Genomic DNA, 20,303 nt, shown 5'->3' on the forward strand with positions numbered 1-20,303 from the left:
CTCCCCAGCTTCTGGATATATTTGCCTCCCCTGTTTTGCACAAGGCTCTTCTCTTTTGATTTTCCTCCTTCATCTTATCTATTCTATCCTTTTCTGTTGGTCTTTACATCAAAAAAAATGTGTTGACCTTTGTACAAGTGCCTCTAAGTAGAAGGATAAAAAATTAGCACATTGCTAGCTATAAAAAGTATACTAACAGTAGAAAGTATACATCATGGAACTGGAATGACTACTTTTGGACACCCATTATTATTCCAAGTAGTTATACCACCCTCACCAGCTGTGGTTACTTTACAAATGTACCCCTAAACTAAGTGGTCCTGATAGCAGTAATGAGAGTTTTTGGATCTACTTTTCTAAAAATGTTCTGGGAGCCACAATTGTAGAGCTGTCACTTTTATGCTACTATTTTATCAGGTTCCTAAAGCTGAATTGACTCCTCTGCAATAACCAGGTCCTTCCTCCTAGTTCACCACCCATATTCTGTGGTTTGAAAAACCAAAAACCACTGCTTTGGGCATTGCAAAAAAGTGTAAAAACTCAAAGAACTATCCTATAATTAAAGTTTATGAACTTTAATATATATACTTTTTTAAAAAAAAATTAAACAGACTTTCTTTTTCCCCTCACACAATTCAATCAACTTTTAAGCCCTATATGTGCAGGAGTCTCTAATGAGAGCTGGGAGCAAAAAAGAAAAATAACAATTCTAACAATCCCTTATCCTCAAGAATAGTACAAAAATGTCAACAAAAAGCCTCACATTTCCATAGAACCTGAGGGTTTACAAAGTTCATTTTAGAGATGGAAACTGAGGTTCAACACTGTTAAGTGGTTTGGTCGTAGGATTAACTGGCAAAAGTGGAGGTCAAACCACTCCCTGATTAAAAATGAGGTGCTCTCTTCAATTCCACTCTTGTACCTTCCCATCCCCACCATTCTTTCCTAGCTGGCTATTTCAGACAGCTGAAGTTGTCCATCTGGACAGTTAAGATATAACCATAGAGAGTAACCTGAGATTTCATTAGTTGTAGGGAAAGAGTTGTTGAACTTGAAATGCCTGGGTATACTGAACCAAATGGAAATGGTGGGGGGAAAACCAACAATGCTGGAGAAACTGGACAACTAGAGACCAGGGGAAGCCTTTGGAGAAGAAACCCTGGGTTGGTGGCAATCAGTATGAATCAGCGGAAGTACAGCTATTAGAGGGCTTTCTCATACTGGGCTGCCCCTGACTATGGTTCTTCACAGTCACCATCATTTCAACTCCTACTGAATAATTAAAGATTCTTTTTTAAATGAATGGAATATAATGCAACTTCAGTTGCCATCCACTAGTTATATGACCATCTAGTTTATCTGGATCATCTGGCAATGCTATTATGGTATCTCTCCACCAAGAAAGAGTATCAATTTGGAATTAACTATAAACTGAAAAAACTGCCAACAAGGATGATTTATAAGGATATATTGTTATTCAGTCTTTCTTGGTCATATCCAGCTCTTCATGACCCCATCTGGGGTTTTCTTGACAAAGATAGTAGGGTGACTTGCCATTTCCATCTCCAGCTCATTTTAACAGACGAAGAGCTAGGCAAACAGGGTCAAGTGACTTTACAGCCAGTGAATGTCTAAAGCCAATTTGAACTCAGTGAGATGAGTCCTTCCTGACTGCAGCCCAGGAACTCTATCCACTGCCCAAAGATAAGCAACTTACCCAGGGTCACACAGCTGCTAAGTGTCTAGGCTAGACTTGACTCCAAGGCCAGCGCTCTATCCACTGAACCTATGCCAAGCTGCCTGTAAGGCTATGCCTGTTCTGCTTGATCCTTACCAGTTCTATCTGACACAGAAAATCTCCTAAACTTTGTATATGGATTTTTATGTATTTGTATCATACCTAATCTGGTTCAATCCAGGTATGTTAAGCTATACTAAGAAGGATAGATAATAAATTAAAAAACGAAAATCATGTAATTATACCAAATTCATACTTGTGGTAAGTACAACATCCTAAATCCTGCCCAGCCTACCCCCTTCCCTTCACTCCCCACCCCACGCCACTTGAGCTAGTCATAACAATTATAAAAGATTTGTGGCCTCTAAAATCTGGGTTGAGATATATATATAATTTCATTTCAGAATACAGACCACCCCCCTGCCACATAGAAATATGGCCTAATAATCTACTATTCAAAAGTCTACAATTAATTAACCTATTACCTAATATTTTGAAGAGAAGAATTTAATGTTTCATCTTGCATATTACTGGTTACAGCTCCCTGACCTTCTGGAACAGCTTGTATCGGCTGCATAAGGTGAACAGTCCGAAAGAGCTGGACAGGATGTGGAGCCTGTGATGACTGAACTGTCCTCACAACCTCGGGTGACAGACCAGACGTGTGCCTCTGTGTGGCTTCACCAGGCTCTTTGGGTTTTGCAGATTTAGAATTTCCTGGTTTCAGAACAGTGGTGGATCCTCCCTTTATCCCTGGATTTGAAGACACTCTGGATTTGCTGGGTTGGTTTCTACTAGAAGTGGTTGTTGAAGATAACAATGATGGATCTGAAGATTCTAGACTGGAACTTGGATCTTCATCATCTATGTAAATAAGGTCTTTTGGCATTTCCTTAAATTGATATACCAAGCGCTGACCTTCCACTTTAGCCAAAATACCCCTTTGGTAGTAGTACCTATTTCAACACATACAGAAGTCCAATTGAGTAAAGAGTTATTAAAACATTATTCACACCGCAAGAACTTCAGCACATTTTTTAAAAATTTGTTTTCTGGGAACTTTATATCTCTCTCTAGATGCACACAGAAATGATTACCAACCTAAAACTGATTTCTGATTGAGGGAATGAATGCAGGATGTAAATTATATCAATCTCTAGCTTCATGCCTCTCCACCTCCTTGTTGCCCTGCCTTTTTGCTATTTCACAGCTTATACTAAATTCCAAAAGACTATGGTAAGAACAGAATAATCTCAAGATTGTCAACTTGACTATGACTAACAATTACAATATAAGCATTCATACAGAAAGAAATCAAAAAGAACATGAACACACACACACACACACACACACACAAAACCATGAGGAATACAGGTAAATTTGGATTTTCTGAACTTTCCCATGGCTCTATTATTGGCAGAATTGGCTAGATTCTGTTGTTAGGTAAACCCAGAAATATCACAACAAATGTTCATTTTCAGGCTTAAAATTGTTTCCTATATAAATGGCATTAACTCATAAATATATAGTTACATAGCAAGCAGTGTGATTGGCAGTAATGTCTGCCATTAGCTTTCTTAAAGGACAATTAAATCCATTCAAATCCAAAAAATGTGAGTTTCAGGAAAAAAAAAACTTTTTTTTTTTTTACTAATTTGACATTCTATTATTTTTAAAACTCCAGTAGAAGTGATGCAAGACTTTTCAGGTAAACTAAGTTCTTTAAAAAAAAAAAAAAGATAATTCTGTAACAGTTTTAATACAGTTTAAAAAGATTAAAAGACTATTATAACCCACCGTCATTTTATCTCCTTCAAATATAAAATCATTGCAGCCCTAGTCAAAATGATCTGACTTTAACAACACTCAAATGAAAAGTAAGTTTCCACAGTAAAATGGTAATTTTGATTAAAAAATTTTCATTGCTACCATATTAAACTTCGCATCTAATACATAGTTTTTCAAATACAGTAATATAAATGTTGTTCTTTGAAAATCAAATTACCCCTAGGTATTCACATCTTATTCAGTATGCCATTTCATTTGTCCTTTGTGCTGATACAGCTTAATGGTGTAAGATTTTAAAACACTGTGGCCAATTCATAATTCCTATAAGGACCACAGTTCAGAATTTTCTATCCCTATACAAACAAAATGTCAACCACAACTTATTTCACTGCACATTATTTTTTGTTTTTAAGGAGAAAAACAGAACAAGGACCTAAAACTGATTAAGTGCATCTCATAGGACATAAGAATGTTATTATGAAAGCGTCACTTCCTTCCCCCAGAATAAAAATCTTAATATTTCAATTTAAGCATATACTGCTTTCTACAGTTATTATTATTTTTAATACTTAAACATGACTTGACTTATATTAATACTTTACTATTCTGAAACGTACCCACTTTTAGCTTGCAGTAAATAGATACAACAAACTATTAAAACTTAACATACCTGAGAGCTCTTCCCATAGTTTCATAATTCATATCAGGTTTGTTTTTGTGTTTTCCCCATAGCTTGGACACAGCTTTAGAATCTACTAGTTTAAATATTCCTTTTTCTCTCTGAGTCCATTTGATGTATTTGGGACAGGTAGTCTTGTCCTGAAGAAGTGCTAATAAGAACTCCCAGAGATAAATTGTATTTCCTGAAACAAAGGTTTGAGTTTTTTAATTTTTTTTTCTTTTTTTCCTCTAGCATCAACCAAAAACTAAAAAATCTTTTAGAATAAGACAATGGCATAATTTTTTCTTGAAAAAGTCTAGGATTCTAGTCCCAGTTCAGTATTTCTTGGGCATTTGACCTGGGCTATGATCATTTCATGGACTAAGAAATTTCTAGATCTCACCCAGCTCAAAAAATTCTGTAAGTTTACCAAATTGCACTTGAAAGTTACACTCCTACGGTGACTTTTTTCATTAGTGACTCAAAGTTAATTGGCTTAGTATCCAATATAATTGCAGTTAAATTTTAAGATTCTGACAGATCAGTCTTGGAGTGATAACCTCAGAATACAGCCTTATTTGCTGGTTTTACTTTTCTGTTTAACGGGAAAAAAGTATCCTTTACAAAATACTGAATATAATTGCTGCAAATATTTACATCTAAACTATGGAAACTACTCTTACAGTTATAGCCTGCCTGGTAACCAGCCTCACCAATCAGGCTCATCTTCAAGTTTGTTACAGTAGAAATGGTCGGATGAGAAGATATTTGCAAAAGCAGTACCAGCAATGATGATATTTCAAAATGCAATTAGTTGTGTAGTTCTTCCAAGAACCCCATCACTAGGCTGAAAAATAGATTATTTTGATAACAAAGAAAGTCAGACAAAAAAGGGATTTTTTTGGTTTTGTTTTCCTTGATGGGAAGTGGCAATCTTATCAATAGCAATGTGGCAGTAGTGGAACTCATTGCGTCATGTTAGGAAAGGTGTTGGACTTACTCCTTCTGTTATCCCCAAAGCTTTTCAATTCTGAGTGCTGTTTGACAAGTACATATTATAAGTAGCCTGTGGTACTTACCCTTCCCATCTTTGTTTTTCTTCTTCAAAGATATATTTGGTGTAGTAGCGGGGGAATCTGGTCGAGGTGGTTTAGTTTTTCTCCCTGAAATCAAGCCAATTATACATAAATCCCTTTTCAATATTCCAAGAAAAAAGGACAGATCATTTTCATCTCATCTTGTGGTATATTGCTTAAAATCTCAGGGTCATCAATTTCTCTCTAAATAGTTCATCTGTTTTTGTCACCAAACAAAAAAATGACATTCACTTACTAAAAAGAAATGTATTTTCACAAAACTAAACATATGAACATTCTACAGAGTAGAAACAGCTAATGAACTAAGGAAAGGATCTTAGGCAAAAGTGAACTCAATCTCAAGTTTTACCTCCTGCAAAATTGGCAAGATTTATGTTTTTCCTTCAGAACACTGCTAAAATTTCTATACTGTACATGTAAAAGCAGATGTGCCAGTTTCCTGACACATTGATGTTTCTGTCTCTTTTTGTACTTTGGATCAGTTTGGACTCAAAAATGAACCAATTCACTTCCGATTTCAACATACCAGTTTACTCTATCTACTGCTTATGGAAGTTCCTCAATGGCAGAGAGATGTCAGTTTCAATTTTCTCTGTCCTAATAAGTACCTAATACTGTCACCTACATTAGTTTAGCAGAAACTTATAAACTGCTGTTGACTGACTGAGACTCCTAGCATTCCATATGTATTTACCAATCCACAACATTTTTTCCTCTCATCTTTCAATTCATAGGCAACAACTTGTAGAATATCCTGACAACCAAACTTGTACTGTTAAAAGTACTGTTTTAGTGGCTGGTAAACTAGTTCTGTTTCAGGCCTCTGTTTAAGATCTTGTCTTACAATATACATACATACACACATATAAATAATATATATACATATATACAAACATATACACGCATGTGTGAATTCCCTTGGACTTTCACAAACACAAGCAAATGTTTAAGGAAATCTGAAGGAATATTCCTAAAAAGAATATGGTAAGATCCACCTAAGTAAGACTGGGACTTGAGATATTTCTACCATGGTATGTTTTTACAAGGGCGAGTGTGGTTCTAATTGGACAACAGTATGGACAAAGGTCATTTAAGTAATAATCATATCATCCAAGTAACAGAAAAGAGTAGAGGTTAGGCCAGAGGAAGGAGCAGATGGGTTGTAGAAACCAGGATAACAAAAGGTTTTCTGGGTAGGGGGAAGGGCGGATGAAAGAAATAAGCAGGACAGGAAATATCTCTGTGGCCCCTTCTAAAGAATCTTTCCTTTTATAAAGTGCTCCAGGAAATGATGTCTCTCGGGTTTTTCAGCAAATACTATCTCCCACCTTTTTGTTCTCTGACAGATACGAGGCTCTAAGAATATCTAAATATTTGGAAATTATCCTCACCATGGGGTAAATAAATATTACTTCCTCTTTCAAAAAATATAGCTCCACCTCAGGTAACCTGGGAACAACACTGGTGGATTAGGCAAAAAGGTGAAAATAAAACTTGCTAACCAATCCCTCTTTCAGGCATCAAGGCCAGTGGACACCCCCTCCCCAAAATGTATTTCCTTGCCCAAGGGTCAGATGAAGGGTTCAATCGTGGTGCATTAGAAAGAATGCTAGCTCTAAAATCTGAGCATCTCAGTTCAAATCCTGCCTTAGAGTATTTATTTACTACACCTGAATCATAAAATTTCACATCCTATATGATCACAGGATCATAGTTTTAGAACAGGAAAGACTTCAGAGGTCAACTAGCTCAGCCCTTTCACTTTAAAAAGTAAAGAAACTAAGGCTGGCATTATACTAAGGGAAGAAAAATAAAAACAAATTGATTTGTACATTAAACCCCTATTCACTTAAGTCATTGCCCAAAGTCACACAGGCAATCAGTATTTAAGTTTTCTTATCTGCAAAATGAGAGATTAGATAACCTCTAAAATTCTTTCCATTTATAATTCCTATGATCTATAAACTATAATGAGGCAGCTAGGTGGCCCACTGAATAGATTGCTGGGCCTGGAGTCAGGAAGACGACTTCCTGAGTTCAAATCTGACCTCAGATACTTACTATCTGTGAACCTTGAGCAAATCACTTTACCCTGTTTGCTTCAGTTCCCTCATCTGTAAAATGAGCTAGAGAAGGAAATGGCAAACCACTCCAGCATCTTTGCCAAGAAAACCCCAAATGGGGTTACAAAGAGTTGGACATAACTGAAAATGACTCAACAACAAAAATGAGAGTCATGAAGAGTCAGAGTCGGACATGATTGAAAAACAATAAACAACCATAACACAGACTAGGGTATAAAAATGCAACCACCCAGCAGAGTTTGATTTGTTTATTTTCTCCTTGGGTAGATGGTGGGAAGAAGAAAGAAAATAATGATTCAAACACTGGTGTCAGTTGAGTTAATCAGATTATAATTAATAACTAGCTGAGAACACCTCCACCCCCCTAAAAGAAAAAGGCATTCCTGAAGGAAGCAGTAATTTTAGAGCATGAGTACTAGGCAAGAGTGAGGAGCACCAGGAAGTAAAAGATACAAAAAGGGCAGTGAGAGGACTGTAAAGAACCCACTGCTTCACTGGGCTTACACTGATGCTACACTCAAACTGTGTGAAGAAGTTATGAAAACTCAATTGACTCCTTTAAAGACAAAAGCTGTTTCAATAGAATATCAGATGTAACAACAAAGGAACTCAGAGAACCCAAAGTATCCAAGGCAAACTGCTCATTCACCATGTCTAAGCTTCCAAGAAAAGCCCCACGGGAGCAAATCTGCCCAGGAGAGGAGAGGCAAGGCACATTCTGTGGTAACTAGAAGACAAAAAAGTAATAAGGGCTGTATGCACTGGAATATAACCAAACAGTTATGATCTGGCGAGAACACAATGGAGAATACCACGGAGAAACTCATTAGTAAAGGCCGAGCACGGTCAGGATTTGTGAGCAAAGGATTCAGTGCAGGCATAAAAGGAAGTGCCATAAGGGCATTTCTAAGTGACAAAACTACAAGGGCTAAGCCAGCCTTTTTAAACTCTAAGAGTGTTGTATGTGAAAGAAAACAGAAGTTTCCAAAGAATAGGAAGAAAAGCTAAGATTTGGTTATAAGCAGGGATTGGTAACAGCTGGGTCTAATGACAGACACTCTGTATACTCCCTGGATATTTAATTTTCTTAAATCTTGCTAATTTATTTTCTCTTGGGCTTTATATAGTAATTATAATGAAAAAATTAAATATTTAGATTTATCTCAATAAAGTCCTTTAACAAGGAAGTAACAAAGATTGAACTATATGCCAAATAAATATTAAGCCTTAACTACCCATTCCTGAGGAAAAAATCTAATGTTCACATTATGTCAGCTACCCAAATTCCAGACAGCGCTCAAGAGGCATTAATTAGACTTTAGAGGATATTCCTTGAATATACCTCATTAAATCAGAGTCGAAGATATGCTTACCCACTTCACAATTTTACCTAAAACCACAGAATTCCTAGTTGGATGGGGCCTGAGAGATCACCTAGCTCAACTATACCTAAAGGATGAGCTCTTTCTATAACACCTCAAGGACTGGGATCCTTCAACTTCTGTTTGAATACTTCCCATCTTGCCAGAGATCAGAGCAATCTTTTTCAGGAAACCTCAAGAGAGTTACCAAGAGCTCAGGTGGAAGAAAAACCTCATAGCTCATTTTGCTGCTCCAGGGACCTAGGATATAGCCTTGTGAGCCAATTTCTCTAGTTCTGGGGCATAAGCCTCCTGCCTAGTGAGGAATATGTGGCTGACTTCCTGGGAAGAGAGAAGGAAATTAACTGTATGAAACAGAGAACAGAGATTACCTTTCCTCCCTCTGAGAAGTTCCTTCTTATTATCTCTTTACTTTTCCTTAGATGTCCCAATGAAGTGGTTGCATGGGAAAAATATGGGGACTGTTTCATGGCAATGAAACTAAGGATTATTAAACATTTAAACATCACTAAGTAAACAAGGCAAAAAAAAAGGTATATTAGGTACATATCACGGTGCATACTTATAATATAAAGGGAACAATTTAAATAATCCTGAAGGTGTTGTTTAAGAAACTATGTGTGTATATGTATGTGTATACATGTGTATATACATCTGTGTGTTTGTCAGGTTTCAATACTTCCATCATTCTATCAGATATTTAATATTTTCTTTTTTCTGGTCTTTTGTTTCCTCTACCACTTTTTTTTAAATAATTTTTTAGCTCTCTTTTTAATCTCTTGCTTTAGCTCTTGAATTAGAATTCTTATTAAGCTTGTACAAAATCTGCATTTTTCTTTGAAGTTTTACTTGTAGATGTTCTGAAGTCATTCTCTTTTTCTAAGTTTGTGTTTTAAGCTTCCTCTGTCACCATAGTAACTCTATATTCAGGGAGTTATGTTTATTCATCCTCCCAGCCCACTTTTTGATTTTGGATTTTATGTTTGAGATGATCTCTGTTTACTTTTGAAGGGGGTGGGGATAGGGGGTTGAATTGTAGAGGGTTGTCTGGTCTAAGCTTCTGCTACTTTCACAACTCAGTCTGCAGGCCTATAATTTTTGGTGCTTCCAAAGCTGTGTGATTCCCAGGAGAGCTCTACAAGGTCCTGACCCAGGTCTAGGTCTGTTGACTGTGTGTGATTGAGTTTCAGTAGAATGCTGCTGGACTTAGCCACTGTTAGCCCAATGGGAAGTTCTGCAGGTTCAGAAAGACTGAAATGCTGGCTCCCCTTTGGTTTCTTGCCCTCAGTTATTCTGATGCAGGCTTAGTGCTGGGACAAAAGTTAGAACTGAATCACTGCTCTGCTCCTAGACTCAGAGCCACATGGCTACATTATTGGAACTTGTTTTGTGCTCAGAACTCAGCTAGAACCCTACAGGCCTCTCTCTACAAGATTGGTGACAGTGGGTGATGGGTGGCAGCTGCCGATGGTACCTGTTTACTAGTTCAGGGGCTCCTTGCTTCTATCTTGCTGCTGTTGTTGCCATTGTGGCTGCCACCATTACACTCCCAGCCAGCTCCCTTCCCAGCAGACCTCTCTATCTATCTTCCTAAGCTGCCCTGAGTTGGAAAAAAATGATTACCTGACTTTTTCTTGGCTTTCCTAATCACAATTCAATCTGGCACGTTTTCTAAGTTATTATGGAGGAAGTGTGATGGGAAAGCTAGGTAAAAATGCTGACAATCATTCTGCCATCGACTCCATTGCTTCTATCATTCTAGAGGTCAACAATTAGAAGTGACAGTCATTTTCTAATAGTAAAGATAACAGTGGTTATTAGTGAGGGAAGGAAGTTAACACTGTCATTGTCACTGTGATAGTGTTAAACAGTTAATTCAAACATTTTGTTTTCTGGTAAGCATGATGTAGTTGATTAAGCACTAGACTTGGGATCAGGAAGACTTTGGATCATCTCCTGCCTCCGACACTACGGGTTTTGTCAGAGGGAAGTAAAGGAAAAAGAATGTGGCAAGAGGATCAAATTATCCTCACTATCTCAACTTCCACCTCCCCTCAAATCCTGGTGGCAGCATCCCAGGACCCAGAACCTAACAATCCTAGGGAATGTAGTCCCACACACCCTCCCCACCATCACCACCTGTCCCTGCTTCCAGCCATCATCCAGGGGGTCAACACTTGTGAAGAAAGGGCACACTATTACCCCACCAACAACTATCACCAGTGGGCAGGGACTCCAGAAAGAACTCCAAGAGCCCAGGAACAGCAGTGCCCCCAGACCACCAACCTTTCTCCCAATACTGCAACCCTGCAGCCATCATTCGGGGGAGTAAACTGTACAGAAAAGGTACTCAATCTCCATAACTGATCGACTGACAGCCAACTATCATGATTGTGGCAGGCAAGCCAGCCTTACTGAAACAGCGAGATATCCTGAATGATCAATAAGAGGTGAACTGCATGTGCGAGGAGAATCAAACCAATGTCATGAACTCTACAGTCACTTTCCCCCTGGACCCTAAAACAGCTCAGACTTCAGAGTCTAAGAGCCCAGGAAAGTATAGTACCTCCCTGGTCACTGGTCCTATTTGCAGCCCAAATATCATCAACCCTTATGGAGAAGGGTGCCACCCCCCTGCCCTTCACTAAAAGTAACATTTATTAAAGTCATATTATTTTTCCTTTGATTTTTATAAAACATGAAGAGAAGCCAGTAATAATAAAGGAATTTAGTAGCTATTCCTCCAACCATTGCTTTTTTTTTTTTTAAGTTGGCTTACAGAATGAATGAAAATTTGTTATGTCTCAGTTCTAGGAGACTTTGAAACAGCCAACACCAGAGGGATAAAGTAGAAAGACATGGGGTTACTGAGCAAGAAGACATTTTGTTCAGAAGTGTGTCATGCCACACAACTGAAAAAGGGGATAAGCAGCAGAATGGACCTAAACTGAGTGGAGTCTTTTGATGAAAGACTCTTACACAGATGCCAATGAAAGGAAAGGCATCATCTAAGGGAGAGGATGCAATAACGGGATAGTTCGAAAACCACAAGAACTATTTCAAAATAATCTTTGCTAGCATTGAGAAGGGCAAACTTGATTGTGCTATCACAGAAAAGGCTAACAATGAATAACCCTTGTCCGCTGCCTTATTACAAAAAGATGTCTCTTATAAGGTATGCTTTAAAAAAATGCACATGCACCATACCTCTACCCAATCTTTCAGTTTCTCTTTATGTCGATTAAGTAGTCTTATGTTTATGTCAATATACTTATAGTTCCTGTGATTTCAGTCATAATTTCAGCCAAAACGTACCTTTCTTTTTCTTTTAAAAGATTTAAGTTTGGCATTCAATTGGTCAGGTACAACTTTTTTAAATGAAGGTAGTCATCTCTACCTCCATAAGATTTTAGTGTGACTTAATAAAGTATGGGAAAAGCCTACTCAAGTAGCTTGATATGACTTTAACCTGTGGTGTGCTTTGAAAAAAAAGTGCCATTGGCATGTAAAATCTTATTTAACAGCATGCCTCAACTAGCAGTGAGTGAAAAAAATTTTCTAATTTTCCTTATGATAAACAACAGCCTAGTTATAATTCGTCCATTAAAACTTTGATTTAAATTGTTTTTCAATTATTGAGAAGCATTTTGTTATAATGTCTTTTTAAAATTAAGATGTACCATCAGTACAACACTTGAAATGATGTGATAATAAGGCCCAAGTCAACAATTAGACACTCTTAAGAATACAAGAAACCTTAAAAATATTTTTAAATAAATATTTTTTAAATGATCCAGAGTGGCAGAAAATGTATTACCAAGTCTCATAATTATTCTCCTATGAAAAAAAGCTCATGAAGTTAAGAATGAAAATCAATGGAATCAAAGAGTTATATTAAAGCCATTTCCAAAAAAAGAAAAAGATAACAACCAACTGTGTGTAGCCTATTTGAGAGAACACTCAAAAACCAAGAAGTGACGTTGCTGGATTACAGTCAAATACGAACTGAGTTACCCTAATATGTTTGTACCAGGACAAGACTAATGAATAAAACAAACCAAAAAACCACACTTCTTTTCATTTCTGGAATCTGATTTCTGAGCAAGGAAGAATTTAAAGCTAAGTAATGAAGTATGTAACAAGGAAAACGATTTGTCACAATGGTCATTCAACCTCACCTTTCTTTCTCTTAGGTTGTTCTGGTATCGTAGTTTCTGGGGATTCTACGTAGGTATCTTGAATTTGATGTGATTCCATCACTTCAGGAATCCCATCCAACGTGACAGAGACATGGGTAATGGGTGCAACAACAATCTCATCCTCAGATGAAGCAAATATATTAGCTAAGGGAAACAAAGTTATAATTACCTAGAGAAAATAAAGCCCAGTAATTTTTATTTCCATAGGAGAAACTATCTAGGGTGAAAAAAAAACTATAATTACCAACTTAACTTTCCAAGCTTCACTAACATCCTTGCAGGAATCCTGAAGTACATAATAAAGCATGGCAAAAAAAAATGCAGTAAAGTGAAAATGGAATGTTATAAGTAGAATTTGGATATATCTTCATATATGGCCTACACAATGATGGCTGTTTATACAAATTACTACCACACCTACAAGAATTATGTCCATATAAACCTATATTTTTTAAAAATTCAACTAACAGGAATTCTACACCATTTTTATTTTGGAACCTTCATTTCAAAAACAGGATACAACCTTCTCAACAAAAACATTGTACATGCAAAACACTGTACTAGATAAATTTAATGTACGTTAAAAGGGGCACCACAATTAACGCTGCATTGCTCTAGGAAGCGTCACCAAAGTGGAATATTTAGAGGAGGAAGGGAAGCAGGGATAAGTCATTAACAAGAAAACAGTGAACATTTCTGCCCTTATTTAAAAATAAAACAGGTATTTATCAAGCACATGATATGTATAGGGAAATTAATACACTCAAATAACTTCAAATTCTGCTGGAGACAAATACTTTTTAGTAAGGATGTAATTTACCTACACATAAACTCTTATAAGACCTAAAAACTTACACATTCTTTTTTCATCCAGCATAGGGCCTGGGGAGTCCATATTGAGGAGGGCCTCAGCAGCTTCAATTGTTTCAATTGTTTCGTCTCCATTATGGCAGGAAGCTTCAACTGCAAGACAGATAAAGAAACCAGGTGAAACTGGCTTCAGACCATTCTTACCTTATGAAATGTTATAGGATGCTTATTTCTTATATTTCTTATCTCTATAAAGAAATATATTTTATTCCTGTTTAGCTTAAGCCTTTTGTTGTAATGAGACCTCTACCTCAGTGTTCTCCAAGCTTTTTTGATCACAAATCACAATAGTGGAACCCAACCTTCCAAAACCACAAGGTCTGGGACATTATGGTCACTCACCTGTGAGAGTGATATCATCATCATCAATAATTTCTTCTTCAGCAACATCCAATGAACTCTCAGTAATCATATCACTAGGCTCATCCACACAGGCTAGACCAGCATACCCATTGAGGATATCTGCTCCAGGAACATGTTCCACAATGACAGCCGGGAAAATAGCAGGATCACCAAGCTAAAATCAAAAAAGAATAAATCCTTTTAGAAAATAAGAATTGACAATGATTAATTCTAATTTTACAGAAGAAAAACTAAAAGAACATTTTAAAAGCAACGAACAATTTAGCTCCGATGTTATCAGCCTACAAACTATTCTTATTCTAACTTTTCTAACAACGTTCCCTTTTAGTAAGACAGTCAATAAGCCTTTACAGTAGTCTGCCAGGCAGCACTGTGCTAAGCACAAGGGATGGGATGTACAAAGAAAAGCAAGATAATTCACTGTTCTCAGAGTTCACCATCTAATGGGAGATACGCTATCCAAATAACTACAAACGAACTACATACAGGATAAATTGGAAATGACTGACAAAAGGAAAGGCACAGGGAGATGAGGAAAGGTAAAGAAGATGTAGAAGGTGAGATTAAGTAGAGACTTTAAGAAAGCCAGGAGGCAGAAATGAGGAGGGAGAACATTCTAGGTATGGGAAGAGCATTCCAGGCATGGGACAGGCAGTGAAAATGCCCCCAAGTTAAGATAAGGAATGTCTTGTTTTGAGGAACAACAAGGAGGTAGGAATCACTGGGCCTGTGTTGGGGGTGGAGAGGGAGAGAGAAGGGAAGAAGGTAAGGTATAAGATTGGAAGGGGGAAAGGTCAGACTACGAAGGGCTTTAGAACAGAGCATTTTGCATTTGATTCTGGAGGTGATAGAAAGCCACTGGAATTTACTGAAGGGAGGAAGTGTCAGACCCAAGCTTTAGGAAGATCAGTTTGGCAGCTGAATGGAGAAGGAGCTAGAATATGGGAAAGGCTTCCATCTAGGAATCCAAGAGCAGGATAGCATAATAGTCCAGGCATGAGGCGGTGAGGGCCTGTATCAGGCGGGATGGAAGTATGGAAGAGAGAAGGAAGCTTATGCAAAAAACCTTTCGAAGGCAAAATCAACAAGACCTGGCCACAAACTGGATACAGGGGGCAAGAATGAGGAGAGGAGAAAGGCACCTAGGTGTGAAGCCAGGTGACTGGGACAATGGCAGTACCCTAGGCCAGTAGCAGGGATATTCAGAGGAGAAGAGGGCTTGAGGAAAAAGATTATGAATTCCATCTTGAATAGGTAAGTGTAAGATACACGCAAATAATCCAGTTTGGAGATGTCAGAATGGAGATCAGGAGAGAAGTTATGGCTGGACAAACAGACGTTGGAAACACCCACAGAGAAATGATAATTAATTGAATCCATGAGAGCTGATGACAAGAGAAGAGGACCCAGTATGGAGGTCGAACAACAGACTGTGATCAGATCGTAGAATTCCTGAGTTAATGTGAACATAGAAGTGTTACATTTGTGGATGATGGTAAGATGAAGGGTAAGACTGTCTTTATATATGGCTGAGGTGGGGTAGAAGGGTAGGTCATGTGAAATTAGTGTGAATAACAGGAAAATAGGGGTTTTTGAGGGAATATTTATATGCATGCTGAAGTCCCCTAGGAGGTGTTAGGGAGGAGAAAATGAATGAGCCCAGCACTGGACTCATTAAGAGAAGGAAAATGTTCTGAATGTCCTGGAGGAAGGGAAACAAGAACTGCCAGAGTTTTGACTGAATGGTAGATACAGATTTAGGGAATCTCAAAGGAGGAAAGATTACTGAGGAATGGTGGTAGTGCTGACCTTGGAAGTGGCAATGGGGAGCAAAGAGTATTCCAACTCCCTTACCTCAACCATCAGGGAGAAGGAATGAAAGTACAACCAAGGAGGAAAGGGTAGTCGGGAAAATTCAGGAGGGGTCACTGAGAAAAGTAGCACCTTCTGGTTCTAAATCTATAACTCTATGAAAATGTATTCAACTAAAGTTTTGTCAAACAGAAAGGGAAAAGACTGTTCACATGTATCTGTCAAGCTAGAGGCCACATGAAATAATGGAAAGAAGAAAACAGAAATTATGCTGGAAATTCAAAAGACTCAACATTCAAGCAAAGTCAGAAATGAAGCTCATCATCTTGCATTGTTTGTAAACAAATGCACAAAATACATGATCAACAGGATGAATTACTGTAAAGCAACTTTAATCTACCCTCATTCAAGTAAGGAATTCTAGGAACAAAGGCAGAGGAAGTGGGAGTGGAAGGGAGAGAAGTATGAAGGAATGGAAAAAAAAGTAGTCAAAATGTGCCAAGTATGTACCAAGCACAGCACTAAAGTACAGGGATATAGACAGAAAATGGAGTTAAATCCCTGCTCTTTCAAGAAGATCACAATGTATTTAGGGTGACAAGACATTATAGGAAGGTTCATTAGGGTTCAGACCCAGAGCAAAAAGCAAGATGCCACGGTCCTTAGCATTCAGTTACAGGGTACATGGTAAAGAACCAGTAATCTGAAGGACGCTGTTTAGAAGATACAACAGGAAGGCAGATGGGTAATTGTCAGGAGTATGGAAGGAGGAAGAAAGACGGTAAGGCCTGGTGGTCCTTAAAGAGCACTGGTCACCTGGTGGTCCTCCATATGCTTGAAGAATCAAAGGTGGTTAATTCCCTGTTCACTGAAACAACATGGGCAGCCAGATCTGCCTCGTCCCAGTGAGGGGAGGGGCTGCAGACTGCAGGGTTGGAGTAGAGCTAACACTCTGGGCTCCTTCCAGCAGGTGTGGTGTGGGAGACTGGCTTTCTCTTGGAAAATGGAAACAGGAAGGAGGGCTATATTGGCAAGAAACAGACATTTGGGTGAGATCTGGGAAGGTGGCAAGGGCAACAACAGCTTCTGGATAAAGATTAACTGTATAGTCATCAAAGGATACTATAAGGGTACCTGAAAAAAGAGGAAATAGATGAGTTTAGGAAATATGTCACAAGCCTGACACAGTGTCATGATACAGTAGAATATAAAAATGACCAAGATAATAAAAACCGCTAGTATTTATGGAGCTTGTGGAAGTCTGCAAAGCATATCACATCCCATTTTATCCTCACCACAACCCTGAGAAGTAGGGACTGTTTTTATCTGCATGCAGTAGGGACAGCAGTGACAGACACCTCCTAGAGCTCTCTTCTTATCCACCCAAAGTTGAGCAGCTAATAACATCTTGACTTGCCTTAAATTTTTATCCTTCAAAAAGTAAAGGAAGCACAAAAGGGAAATTATATTCTAGAACTGATCCTCCCCAATACAGAGGAATCAGCTGTTAAGGTAGAAACAAAAGGAACCTTGGGAGATTGTAGAGAAGATTCCACCTTACAATCTGTGACAAACATAAGCAGGAATGCTAACATTAGTCTGACATGAATTCTAGACATTGGGAGAAGAGATTCCAAAGGCTTCAGAAAACATGAACACAGAAGGGACAAGAAGAGCTCAGTACTGAAACCCTGAAGACACGAAGAGAAACAGTTCAAAAAAATACTCCAAGAGCAAGTTTGAGGGTCAAGAGACTTATATGAATACATAAGCAACAGACTGGTCAATTTAGATTTTTGCAAGATAGATGTAAAAGATAGAGTCAAGGGAAGGCAACGTAGAAAGAATACAAAGGTATGGCACAGTGTGGAGAGCTAAAATTAAAAATGAGCTGAGGATAGAAAGTCATGACAAATGTAACCAAAGAGGGAAAGGAGAGTTCATCTAGACTTGTTACTAGACCGGTCTAGGGAATTTCCAGTGTGGAAACTCCTTCCACTGAAGCAGATCAGCAACTCATCAATAACCCGGTGAAGATGCCTGGGGCACTAAGGAGTTAAGTGACTTGTTGGAGGACACATAACTAATGCCAATAGTTCTATCAACTTCTATCAAGGTGCCTCTTTTGACTGGCTATATGCAGGAAAAGAAAAGGATTGGAAAAAAGAGATATGGCCTTAAATTGGAGGTAGAAAGGATGATAACAGATCAAAGAGAGAATGCAAAACTACTCAAATTTTATTTTGCTTTTGTTGTTCAATTTTTTTCGGTGGGGAACAACAACTCTTGTGCCAGAGTAGACCAAGCAAATGCCTAGTAGGGCAGTGAAACTCAAGATAAGACAGAAGATAAGAGTACTAGGTTGCCTTTGATAAATTTAAATCACTAAACTCAAAAGAACATCTCGAGACACAGTGATCTTTAAAGATGGTGAAGAATAAAAGAGGTGGGTACCACAGGGTTAGAGAAGAAACAAATATCTCTGAGGTTTTTTTGGTTTTGTTTTTTAAGTGAGAATTTAAGTGAGAAGAAGCCTTAAAAAAAAAAAAACCAGACCTGTGAACATGACTGTAGTTCCTAGAAAGAAATGTTATGGCATATAGTCAAAGAAATGGTTTACAAACAGTTTTAAAAGGAAGTAATAAATACAAAGAGCCATTATGACCTATAAACAGTGACAAATTTAACCTCATTTCATTTTTTATAGAATTACTATAATTAGTAAAACAGAAGAATACTAAAATTTATTTGGATTTTAGCAGTACATTTGACCTCATATGTATCCTAGAAAGTCTTCTTGCTAATCCTTTCATGCTATTCTTTCAGGCAAGAATAAAAGATCTGGTCTAAAATGATAGTAGTTAGGTAAACTGGGACCTAACTGAAGGGACAAAGAAGAGAGAATAATATGAATGGCTCGCTGCATCGAATGGTCATGTAGAAGATCCCCAGAATCTATCCCTGGAATTTTGCTGTTCATATTTTTTTAAACCATGACTTGGGTAAAGGCGATGATGAACTTATTCAATATGGCAATGACACGATGCTAAGAGAGTTAATTAACATAATGAATGACAGCCACAATAAAAGATGTTGATGGGTTAGAACACTGGGTGACACATGACATTTAACTATATTTCCATTAAATTTCGAACAAACTTCAGGAGGTAATTCCTGAATTCAAGTCCTATCTCTGACATTAATGCCCCAGGCAACCACCTGAGACTATAAACTGAAAAAGAAAAAAAAAATACAACCCAGAAACACAAACCTAAACCAAAAATGAAAAAGTGTTACAGTTTTGTAACATTAAAGGCAGGGCAAGTTGGATGGCACAGTAAAGACAGCCTGCAGTCAAGAAGACTTTTCTTTCTGAGTTCAAATCCAGTCTCAAATACTTACTAGCTGTGTGACCTTGGGTAAGTCACTTAACCCTGCTTGCCTCAGTTTCCTCCTCTGTAAAATGAGCTAGAGAGGAAATGGCAAACCACTCCAGTGTCTTTGCCAAGAAAACCTCACGTGGAATCACAAAGTGTCAGACACAGCTGAAATGACTGAACAAGATCAGAGGAACTTTCCTCATCTGGAGTTCCTAGACCTAACAAAAATAAAAAAATAAGAAGAAGAATTCAGGACCAAAAAAAATCAACTTCACCAGTGCAAAATGAGGGATGTGACACTGGGTAGCAATCAATCTGAAAAAAGATCTGGAAGATTTAATGATACACAAATTCAGTTTAAATCAAGGGAGATGTGATAGGGCCAATAGGATGATGCAATCTCAGGTCAAATTAAGATAGGCACAACTTTCCAGGACAAAGGAAATGACAGTCCAGTTACTAATACTATTGGAGAGTACCCAGGCATAGTCAGATCACATCTGAAATACTGTGTTCTGCTTTGAATGCCACATCTGAGGAAAGACATTGTTAAAACAGAGGAAGTCCAAGATGGTGAAGAGCCTTGAGATCATAGCACATCAGAAAGGGGATATATCCAACTAAAAGAATATGAGTTGAAATTTGTTAGCTGTCTTCAATTTGAAGACTTTTCACCTGGAGGATTCAACTTGGCCTACTTGGCCCATGAGGGAACAACAGGATGATAAGAGTTAAGAGTTTTGGCTTGACTAAAGAAAAATTTCCTAAAAGCAATATGAAAAAGTCAAATACCCTGTCTCTGGAGACGGCAGAAGTCTTGAAGCAAAGGCTAGATTAGGTAGGCAAAGTTAAGTTAGCTAGAATTGTTAGACACATCATAAAAGAAATTCTTATTCGTGTGGCTTGGCCCAGAGACCTCTAAGATCGTG

General features: G+C 37.9%; 1 protein-coding gene across 14 annotated transcripts in view; it reads right to left on the reverse strand.

The window, feature by feature from the left end:
* ELF1 (E74 like ETS transcription factor 1) overlaps positions 1-20,303 on the reverse strand; it is a 127,105-nt gene that overhangs the window by 6,282 nt on the left and 100,520 nt on the right. For all 14 annotated transcript variants that reach the window (XM_072617095.1, XM_072617086.1, XM_072617094.1 and 11 more), the window contains 6 exons: positions 14,162-14,336; positions 13,805-13,912; positions 12,929-13,093; positions 5,267-5,350; positions 4,197-4,389; positions 2,224-2,694 (listed from right to left, as the gene is read on the reverse strand). In XM_072617095.1, coding sequence (XP_072473196.1) covers positions 2,224-2,694; positions 4,197-4,389; positions 5,267-5,350; positions 12,929-13,093; positions 13,805-13,912; positions 14,162-14,336 — 1,196 coding nt within the window. The remainder of the gene's footprint in view (positions 1-2,223; positions 2,695-4,196; positions 4,390-5,266; positions 5,351-12,928; positions 13,094-13,804; positions 13,913-14,161; positions 14,337-20,303) is intronic.

This window comes from Notamacropus eugenii, chromosome 6, assembly GCF_028372415.1.
Source record: "Notamacropus eugenii isolate mMacEug1 chromosome 6, mMacEug1.pri_v2, whole genome shotgun sequence".
Taxonomy (NCBI): Eukaryota; Metazoa; Chordata; class Mammalia; order Diprotodontia; family Macropodidae; genus Notamacropus; species Notamacropus eugenii.